The 11,235-nt window shown below is 35.7% G+C and overlaps 1 protein-coding gene across 1 annotated transcript in view; it reads right to left on the bottom strand.

The window, feature by feature from the left end:
• Nucleotides 1-10,018, bottom strand: part of MUC6 (mucin 6, oligomeric mucus/gel-forming) — a 28,768-nt gene extending 18,750 nt beyond the window's left edge. The window contains exons 1-12 of the mRNA XM_051804400.1: nt 9,991-10,018; nt 8,729-8,969; nt 7,194-7,320; nt 5,968-6,055; nt 4,760-4,869; nt 4,017-4,224; nt 3,552-3,674; nt 2,492-2,612; nt 1,528-1,666; nt 1,264-1,368; nt 849-921; nt 447-584 (exon numbers count right to left, since the gene is read on the bottom strand). Coding sequence (XP_051660360.1) covers nt 447-584; nt 849-921; nt 1,264-1,368; nt 1,528-1,666; nt 2,492-2,612; nt 3,552-3,674; nt 4,017-4,224; nt 4,760-4,869; nt 5,968-6,055; nt 7,194-7,320; nt 8,729-8,969; nt 9,991-10,018 — 1,501 coding nt within the window. The remainder of the gene's footprint in view (nt 1-446; nt 585-848; nt 922-1,263; nt 1,369-1,527; nt 1,667-2,491; nt 2,613-3,551; nt 3,675-4,016; nt 4,225-4,759; nt 4,870-5,967; nt 6,056-7,193; nt 7,321-8,728; nt 8,970-9,990) is intronic.
• Nucleotides 10,019-11,235: the final 1,217 nt, after the last annotated feature.

An 11,235-nucleotide genomic window follows, 5' to 3' on the forward strand; every position in this document is an offset into this window, starting at 1 on the left:
TGTGGCTAATGTTGCTGTGCAATAAACATAAACTTCTCCATCTGGTGCTTATCTGCTGAGAAGCTTTTAGATTCTTAGGTCCATTGTGTTTACAGTGATCGTGCACTACATCCAAAGAACCATGTGCTCCAAGATGTAGAGACCACACAGACTTACTTGTTGCTCCTTCACTGTGTAGCAAAACACATATTGAAAAAGGCACACATAAAACATGTAAAGAACAGTATTATATTACACATGAAAAATGTGACCAATTTAATTTCTTTAATTTGTTTTAAAGTTATTAGCAAAAAAAAATAAATTCTTGGCACATTGGGTTTCCAATGCAGATTTATTTTGTTTTCTTCGAATCCAGAGAAGAAAACTTATTTCTTAAAGGACGAGTACTAAGTTTTCAAAATTATACTCCCTACGTTTCTCCTTCACACAATGACTAGATTACTTACCTAGTGTTCTGCCTCTGAATTGTGATCCAGCTTTCACATGGGCTTGGAACACAGGTGATGTTTGAACTACAAGTTCCAGCCCGAAGGTTGTATGCATTTGAACGTACATTGAGGACTGCCTGAAAACAGTAATGTCTCCTAAAAGAACAAGGACATTTAGAAATAGATATTTTGGTGATATTGCAAGGCAATGATTTTAATGCATATATAAGTGTTCTAGCACTCTGTCTACAACTCTTCTCCCACACACAACTCTCCACAGAGGAACAGATGCAATAGGAAAGACTTTAACCCTCTTCTAAAACCTCTGGTATTAGCAATTGGAAATTGCAAAGGATGCTGGGTTGTATAAAACAGACATTTAATGCAATTTGGGAATGACTTACATTCCCCTTTTTTTACCTGATCTGTAAGGCAGCCGTTTAAGTTCATCATCATCTGTGAGGAGATCATTCTGAGAAATCACAATTTTGTCCTGTAAGAAGAGGACATGGAATCAGAAGTAATTATCTGTACTGGTGGTATTTATATGTTCTTTAACATAAACAACTATATTGTCACTTAATAGGAAAAGACTGATTCAAGCATTTTGTTACATATTATTGTGTACTGCTTTTAGCTTTCACTTTGAAAATACTCTAACTTCCTGAGTTGATGTAGTAACTGAGATCTTTACTGTGTGTGCATGAACAGGAATATATCTTTAGTATCTATTCCCCATAATTTTTCAGTTCAGGCTACTAGCAATGACTTAAATACCTATTTTGCTTATCTGGTTACTGATATGGTGGATGGAACCCGTGGAGGGAATACCTACCTTTGCGGATAGGTAAATTATAGCACTAAGTGACGTTTCGGAATGAGAATAACCAGTCTTTTCGTATACTGCCATTAGGGTTCCATTGTGTGGCAGGCTGGCACTCTGGGGGGAAACAGTGAAAAGAGAAGTCTATGTCAGAATAATGCTGATTTGTAGAATCAATGTGTATCTTAGGAAGAGCTCTGTGTTTCAATAGAAAAACAAAGACAGACTAAAATACAACCATTTGATATTTTGTGTTTCTTAACTGCAGGAAATTACCTTCATGAGAACGTAAGTGCAAACCCCATGGAATCTGTACGACCTAGAATCAAACGTGGTAACAAAGGAGCCTCCTTCCAGTGAACACCTTCCAGGACAGGGCAAATCTTTGCAGTCCCATTGACCCATCATACATTTGCTGCGGAAAACAAGAAATTCTGTGTAAGGTTATTCTCGTACTTAGGCCCTGTTTACCAGCTGAGGATTTGATATCCTCCTGTCTGGAGGTTCCTCTGCAGCTGATCAACATGCAAAATTGGTTAGTGAACACAGAGTAACATACACATACATTCTGAACTTTCATTTTCAGTACTTTGGAATTTTCTTCAGACTCTAAAAACTCAGCTACTTCCTAGTAATGGAATATGTCATTTGTACCACTTTTCCCCTTACACTTACATTTGAAGATGGTCATCTTAATTCAAAGTTGTTGAACTTTTGTATGGATTGTCAGTTAATGTTCCTGAATCATGAAAAGTGTGTTCATCGTTGCATTTCTGAGGATCAAATTCCATTACTTTTCCTTTACATTCTTTGTTAGAATTATGATAGCAAGACACGTGACACCAAAAAAATTATTCCACTTTTAAAAAAATACTCTGTTATTATTTTCTGTTGCAAAACAGAAATTCAGTTTTCAGCACTGATCTGGTGATCAGAAAGACTGAGACTGCCAAAAAGAAATTGTAAATACTGGATATTTGCTTTGTACTAATTTTACCTGCACTTTCAAAGAGGAGATATAAATACTACTGTTTCATATGGTCTGAAAGGGTATTTTTATTTGTACAGACTAATCATGAAATGAGACATGTACCTCTTTAATTGCAAATGTATGATATGTGGCACTGAAAGAAGGTGGCCTCAGAGATGGTGTGACACATTTGCAGCTCCTCTCTGAAAAGTTGGGCTAAATTTTCCAATAACTTGGTGATCTCTCATAAAAGTACCTGTTGCTACTCACCAGGTCCTACATGTTGCTTTCATTGTCTCACCAGGAGCGTATGGTTTCCCATTCAGTGTACATGGACACTGGCTAATGTGAACACACGTTCGATTCTTGGAGATATCATCAAGAACAGTTCCTGCCAAAGATAAACAAAATACTTTTCCACATCCTTACTTAGCACTAAAGCTTCAGTGATTTCTGAAATTATCTTGAGTATGCTATTCTTCCACAGTCAGTGTCCATACTTCGATATAGAGTATATAGGAAAATTTCTCTTAATTAAAATAAAACTGACTTTTCACAGTGTTTGGCTGCTTTCTAATATGGAAGTGCAGGCACTTGTCTTATTTTGAAATTTGAACTGAATTTGAAATAGCAGTAAGGTAGAATGTTATTTTTATTTTTCCTTTTTTTTTTTTCCCTATGACACTCTAAATTGACTTGGGAATTTTGAAGAATAAACACATTATATTTCCTAGAGTACTAAGTCTAGTTTTAAATATGTAACTCACAACACATTAGTTTTGACTGCCATAAATTGGTGATGATATTGATGTAAATGCCCACATTGGAAGATATATCAGTTCTGAAATTTTCTCAGAAACAAGGCATATGATAGTAATAATTACAATTTTTGAAGGAAGTTCATCTTGAACTATTTTAAAGGGAATTTACAAAATGCCCATGATATTGCAGAAGTCATCTGAGGTATGCTACCTCTTTCAGATGCCCTTAAGGGCTAGATACCTGTTTGGGACAGGAAATTAATTAAGCCTAACTCAATGTAAATTATAGTACAGAACTTTGAGCAGGCAACACATCATTATCCCATAACAAATCATGGTTTTGGGAAGAAAATGATTTCATAGCTCTGTTCTTGCAAATAGTGACAAATCATCTTTAAGGATCATAATTAATCAAGACTCCAGTTACATTACACAAGAAGTAGCAGTTCTAGCAGCACAATGCCTCGAAATGCATGGCTAGTTCATTATTAAGCAGTCTATTCCACTTGAGTGGATATATGCAAAAAAAAATATTTGTGTCATTCATTTAGAATATGATGAAATGATACCTTCTGGACAAAAGCAACCGTAGGTACAGTGACTGGAACAGCTGTACTCTGGGTTGGAACAGGTTTTAATACATGGAGAACCACATTCCTCATAGATTTGGTTTGCAGAACATTTTCCCACAGCTGCAACAAACAGCAGAAGTGTTAAAATTTTAAAAGAGAACAGTCTCCTGCTGCAAGTTTGAGAAATTAAACAGTTTTCACTTGGTGATGTTCCTCTGTTTTATTGTCACTGATCTAGACATAAGAGCTATGTTTCAAGCTTCCCTCTTCTCCTTTGAGGTTTCCTTGCACTCCTTATTTTATCAAAGACCACTGTTGTTCTCTTAAGAAAATAAGTTTGATTTAAGACAGTAAAGACTTTTTTTATCAGTTGTTTTACACTCCAGTTATTTTCAGTATCCCTGTATTTAAGACACAGAAAAGTTAAGCACAGCCTCGCACAAATAAACCATTTGAACTTACAACAGAAATTTTCAGTTCTCCAGTTGAACACCATCTGGTGGGACATAGCACATTGCCTTGAATATTCTGACAGTGTAGAGCAAGCACAGTTGTTTTGTCCTGGCTCACTGCAGTCCTGCATATCAAGCTGGCAACGAATGACAAACCCGTCCTTTGGCACACTGCAGGTTGGTGACACCAAATTAAGTAGCTGAGAGCAGATCATGGCCTAAATGAAAGGAGAAAGAAAATTGTTCCCTGTCACATTGGCTACTGCAGTATAGGGTCTCAGAGACTCTCAGGCACACTGACTTTCTTTTCATCTAGAACTGTAAGTGATAGCAGTTAATAGTGGTTGTCCCTGTTATCGGTGCTGTTATCTGACATGTTTTAGGCATTGGGAATGTCTTCAAGTCTGTACATCTTATAATGTCAGGTCTCTAAAAAGTTATTAAAGCTTTACTGGTTTCTCTGAATTTCCTGGGATGACCTGGATGAAACTCCAGCAAGCCATGAGCTAAACACTGGTTGGTTTTTATGAGTGGTATAAATCCAGCCTCAGAAATGCCCATGGGCTTTTATTAAAATGTATTTCAATGCAAAGAACTAATTTTCTTTATCATATCAGGCTATACAAATGTTGACTTTATGTTTTTTCATGGAAGTCTGTTTTATATTTATTGCCTCTCTGTTGTTGATTTCTATCTATCTTTCCCTCTCTGTTAAGAATCACACTACAGAGAAGCCAAGAAGATCTTCCTTACATATTTTTTGTGAGGAACAGTGGCAATTGGTATCTCCTCAGACAGGCAGATCTCTGATGGATCATCCATTTTTTGCAATGCAGCAAATTTGTACGTATCCAGCAATTTACCTGTAAATTGAAGGGTTATAATTTGTCAGGAAACAGCCCACGTTGGTTTACTTGTTGCTGTGATGTAGCAAAACTCAAATTCTACTCTTTGACTGTGAAATGTTCTATAAATGAATTTTCCCAATGACAACAACTGCCTCTTTTGCCCTTTGCCTGGAGTCTATTAAACAGAGCGTACTTTTATTACCGTGATCATTTCTTCAAGTTATTTCCCAATCTACTACCTTACATGCTGCTACTGGTTTTCTGCCAGCTGTGTTATCTTTTGCCAGTTGTTAATTCATACTTCTTCTCCTTATCCCCCATTCTTATATCTTCCCCTATATATAGGGTTAAACTCATCACAACCCAAAGATTATTATATAATTTTTGGAACTCATTTCTGTGACGTGTATAGAAAACTGCATCTGTCTGTGTTGATCTAAGATTGGTTTACTGTGCAATTTAATGTCTCCACACTAGCACTACAATTCAGATTAGCAGTGTGCTTTTAAAGCAAATATTCCAAACATCCCCTTTTGTTTTTTTCTGTTGTGGAGTGGTCTTGTCATATGGAGTACCTTTAAGATTAAACCAAGCTGAAAGATAAATTCCAAGAGCTTGAGTAACAAGCTCCAACTACTAATGGGCAATAAATCAACAGACCAGATTAGAGTGACTCAGAAGTGAACCCCCTCAATTCCTCAGCACCATTTCGATATAAAGATCTACAATTATTGAGACACACTGTTAATATTCTTGTCAACTATGTTCTTCTTATTATTGCCTCATCCTTGCCTCTGCCTATAGTAATTATTTCCTTCACTGGGCCTTGCTGTGAGCTTAGACTGTGTGAAATTTGGGAGTGTGACCCTTACCACCCGTTTCTAAAATATAAGAGAGTTCTTATCACTTGTCTGAGGAACCCACAATATTATGCTCACAACAGATAACAGTGTGTACAGTAATCTACAACAGGTATGTTGGTGAGCTATGGAACCACTTTACTCACTTCTGAAACTGAGTGAGCAGTCAGAGCAGTGCTTTTACAGTATTAAGCTTTCACCTTGACTCACTTTAACTGGTTTTCCTTCCATGTGAAACATCCTTGTATCTTACCTTCACGCACAAATTCATTCAACTCATAACCATCATAATTTCCACACATTCCACAGACTTTCCCCATGTATTTTTTTTCAGCCAAAACCTAAAATAAAATGGAATGAAACATTTAAAAGGATCACCCTGAGTGAAATTATCTATACAGCACTAACTTAAACAAATTCAGTTCAAGGACAAAACTTAAGGTGATCCTTCTCATTAATTTCAATTACTTGTTTGCAGGAAAAGTTTTGTAAATAGTAATGTCTTTTCCCAATAGGGAAATAGTGATTTATTTATTTATCTATTTAATAAAAGAATAGGATTTGAAGACACTTCCAGAGAATTAAGGAGGGGGGTATGATATTTTAAGGAATCAGAAAAGAAAACAAAAAAGCCAAATGATGCTGTATCCTGGCTCATATCTTTGTTGACAGAACATGAATTTCAGGTTTCTTCTCTTAAGAAATTGAAGGTTACAAGAAGAAAATCTGTTTTCAGAAAAAGATTATTCAATTATCCATTTCTCTGGAGACTAAAGTGGTAGTATTACTACTGGCTACGATCAATTAATTATTGTGAAAATCTTAGGTCAGAAGTAACCCAACTACAGAAAAAATAGTTTGTACCCATCACAGTAGCCTTTCCTCTTATATGTGTTATAGTAATGCTGATAAATCTCCCAGAAAATTTATTACATATCGTTCTCCCTGTTTTAGCAAACATCAATTTAGATTTCAGTGTCTTTTATGGCAATAATATCACAGGTCACACTGAGAAAATGTACTGGGGACTTTGGAGGGAAAACCTGAAAATATTCAAAAAAAGGAAAGAAACAAAGAAACTGGTAGAAGCACTGTATGTTTGAAACCAAAAGATGTCCTGTGGAAGCACAATAGAAAAGACTAAACTATGGCATACACTGTTAAATTCTACACAACTTTAAACAATAGTAAAATATTGCAGCTGCTGGAATACCCTGAGGAAAGATTAAAATGTGTGAAAGTGTCCATAAATCTCAACTTTAGTTGGCTTTAGTCAGCTACCAATGCTGCAAGTGAAAGGAACACACAGGTATAAAATGAACAATTGTTTTTTGCAAGAGGAATGGATGAAACAGGAAAAGAATAATTATCCAAATAGTAAATACACGCAAAAGCACCCAGTAAGTCTAAAGAGTTCTTGTCATTCCAGTAAATAAAATGAGAATTTTCTTTTCTGCTTTATGAGAACATTTTACTAACCATGAGATAGTCATCATTGTTCCACATGACAACTAGTTCCATCTCCATCAGCTTGGCGACCAGGCGGATGTTGTGTCCATAAGGTGCTATTTGAATTCCATTGCTAGTATAAGGCAACTTAATAATTCTGTAAGAAAGGAAGAAGAGAAACTGACCTTCTCATTCCAATAATATGCAGGAATTAGTTTGTGGGGGGAGTTTTATATGATACACATACAGTCTGAGTACTTGCAGCAATATGAAATAGAATTTTTTTCCTTCGTAGCTGTGACATTTTAAGATACATTAAAAAGTCTGTTGATTGAAAATCAATGCCAGCACTTTCATAGAAGAATCACCAAAGATAGATGCACAGTGGTTATACTAGTAAAAATGTTTGCACAGGACTTGGCTTCTTCACTTGGTTTGTTTTTATCAGGGTACAGTTGTATGTTTCAAGAACTTCTAACAATAAAGTTTCTGTGGTACAACTATTCTTGATTATCCTGAAGAGACTCTACGTACTACAGCCCATTAATATAGGAATTATTGCTATGACTGAAAACTGACAAGAGTAAAGAAACCCATAATATGAATGTTGTAGCAGAATTGGGTTTTCATCCTTGCAGATAATTTTAATGCTACAAACTAACAACATTACAAAAGAAATACATTTTGCTAAGTGTTCAGTGGTACAATTATGAGAAGGGGCTGAAAGACCAAACCAGCCTTCCACTTGAAGCACGGCTATGTGCAACACTAGACTAGCTCATGGCATTTGGTTCTTGTGACTGTAGGTCAAAACTTTAAAATGCAGATCACTGGAATGGGCCCACAGATATAGTTTTTCTGGAAAACAAATTAAAAAAGGAAGTTTTTCTAAATACAGTTTGCTAAATTAAGGTATAGTGAAAATTGTATTTTTGTTGTAATAGTTACCGTGCCCAGGTAAGTATAATAAGATACAGACAATCCACAGTCAATTATTTCCTGTATCCACATGTACTCAGAGATAAAAAATCAACACTGCCTATCTGATAAGAATACTGAAAACTTCCCTGGAGAAATTTCCTTGTATGGGAGCAATTTGTTTAGAGGAATGAACATATTCGGTGTTTCTCTGTTGGTTGCAGAGTTTAAAGTTTTTCTTATGCCCTATGTGTGTGTTACCTTTAGCAAGGTAAATGAACTCTAAACAAAACACAGGAATTTCAACTAGTATCTACTAAAGGGTATAAGATGTTTCATCTGTGCTTGTAGTAGAGATAAGTATAAGCAGACGTAGTATCTAGGAAACTGTAGTTACAGTCTGAGAACTGTTTTGGTCTGAGCACATTTTGCCTACAAAAATGTACTCTAAGCTTGATTCAAATAAGTGCAAATGCAATACTTATCTAGAGAGTGTAATGCTTGATGGGAACAGAGTCCAGTTAGGTGTGTTAACTTCAGTGATTTGTTAATTAATTTTTAAAACAAAATAGTCATCTTCACCGTAACTGCTATATAACTCCTTGGCTTCTCAAAACACTTTTTTCTTATTCATCCCAGAATCTTACCCAACACTCCTGACAGAAATGCTGCCTTTCTCAACAATGACAACAGAAGGTCCAAGTTCAATAATGATCCTTGCAATTTTTTTGTCCATCCCACGGCGGAACTGAATGTTGAAGTCTGGGCTGGTTTCATCACATACAGTTGCAAAGATATAGTTGCAAGTCCCAGTGAAGTCATACTGGTATTTATCAAAGGTTGAAAAATGGCCTCCACCCCATGTAGAACAGAAATCCTTGCTCAAAACTACAAAAGAGAAAGAAAAACACATTTAGGCCTCCTAAAAGCATATTTGCTCATTCTGACTAGCATTTCAAATAGATAGTAGGAGAAGCTATTCAGTTTCTACTCAGATTAATTCTGTAAACAACATCCTAGTCCTCTATTTTTGTTTTTCCTTTTGTAAGCTCAGAATTTTATCTCAAGTCAGGAAGTCAAACAATATGCAGAGGGAGAGCAATATTATTACTTCCTGTAAATAGAGGAGAGTTCCCCAGCTTCCTAGCTTGGGAAAAACCATTCCAACTCCTTCATGAGTAATATAAAGGTTTACCTTCTTATTTCAGTCTGTTTGATCTGTTTGCAAAGGCAACAGCTTGCTACTGGAGAGACCTTTAACATCTCAGACACAGCATTTACCAAGCTATCTACGGCATTACTGTATCATAAATAATTGCATAGTCAATCATTAGATATCCAAAGACAGTCTTCAAAGCTCAACTTGTCAGTCCCCACTTTTTTTGGCTCTGTATTTGTGTGACAAACTTTCAACCAGCCTTATAAATACATGGAATGTTTTAATCAGTTTTCATTTTTAAGAAGTAATCTGAACTTTTCATCAGAACAGACAGATTTTTGGTGGTGGAAATGAATCCTAAAAAAAAGAGATACAACTCCAGCGCTTGTTGTAAAAAGTTCTGTACCTACTTACAGCATTTGAACAGTCCCTTTGAAGCTGATAGTTCTACTGAAGTAACTAAAATCATGTCCTCAGTTTTATATTTCCAGGCTCAGAATGTTAATTTTCATTTTTTAATTATTTTTGCTTATAGTGTTATATATCATATTTTTCTTATGGTGTCAGGTATCTTAGAACATATCTCAAAGCCACTTAGCTAAATTTAGCAAAGTCTACCTGCAATTTATATTCATTGTTTTAAAGCCAAAAGATTTTTTTTTAACTCCTAAGGAGTGATCAAATTATTACAGAATGTCACTGGTTTTACCCAGGTCATGTAGGAAATACTGTTTCCCAGAGAGCTGTTACCTGTTGGTAAAAAGTATTCCTCTTCCATACTTCTGTTCTGTCCTGAAGGTCTGACTGGAAAATAGGAATCATCTAATTGTTATCATTCATGCCCAAGTCCAGCTGGTTTAACATACTGTGTTTCAGTGATACTGACCACCAAACCCCAGAGCGTGCCACAGAAAGATTATCTGGGGTTGCACAATGGTCAGAGTGCAATAGGTGCCCCTTTCTATAAATACAGGAGGCATGTTCAGTGTATTGGTTTTTATTTAAGTCTTATCAAAGAAAAATAACAAATGGGAGTGTCAATAACTCAAGGAAGTTTAAAACTAGATTATATGTTTGGCTTCTGTGTTCAGTTCTTTTATTAATTAATATAATGGGATTTTCTTTCAATTTGTCATATCCATGCTCTGCTGTTCCTCTTGCTGTAAGAACAGACAGCATACAGAGATGAGTTCCTGAATATTTGGGATTTTTGTGTCTGATCACAAGTCTTCAACTATTTTTACTCTTAGGATGAATTTCATGTAGATTTCCATGCTTATGCTGATTGAGAATTCAGCTAATGCAAGCCACTCTCAGTTTATTCTGCCTAAAGAAATGCTTCTCATTATAATTAATTTGCATTTTATATAATTGGTTTTGTTCTACACCTCTGCATTTTCCCCAAACTAGAAAAAAGAATTTCATTGCCAACCACTGATACGGAAAAAGTTTTGGAGTACACAAGAATTGCTTTTTAATGGCATGTAGAAGTAAAGCACAGTATTTTAATGCAAAACATTATAGATTACTAGGAAGATTTTCTGTAAATAGAATATGATAGAAAAAAACGTTCAGAATACTAGGACTGATATCCATACTTTTTAAAAAAGCACCTTGTGAAAATGTGTGGTTTTAGAAGGGTTATAGCTTTCCATATCCTGGCTTAACAGATGAACATATCATGCAAAATATAGTATCCCATGACAGCATGATGACATTTATTCATTCTGATCATGGACATGGAAAACTAAATATTTGTTGAATGAAGTTTAAATTTAGAAGCTAATGTCTCACATTTCTTCAGAAAACGACGTGTGAAAAGTTGTATTGGTTCTGATCAAGGGCTGATGTAGCTCTGTGTTTTATTTCCAGCAGTGATCATTAACAGACTGCCCAAGGGAAGACTACCATCAGGTCAAGCATATATACCTCCACAGATACTCTCCCAGTCTCCAATTATTTCCAGTTCAGAGAATTTTGTGAGGCTATTGGGAT

This window comes from Manacus candei, unplaced genomic scaffold, assembly GCF_025592945.1.
Source record: "Manacus candei isolate 608988 ecotype Guabito, Panama unplaced genomic scaffold, ASM2559294v1 h1tg000060l, whole genome shotgun sequence".
NCBI lineage: Eukaryota > Metazoa > Chordata > Aves > Passeriformes > Pipridae > Manacus > Manacus candei.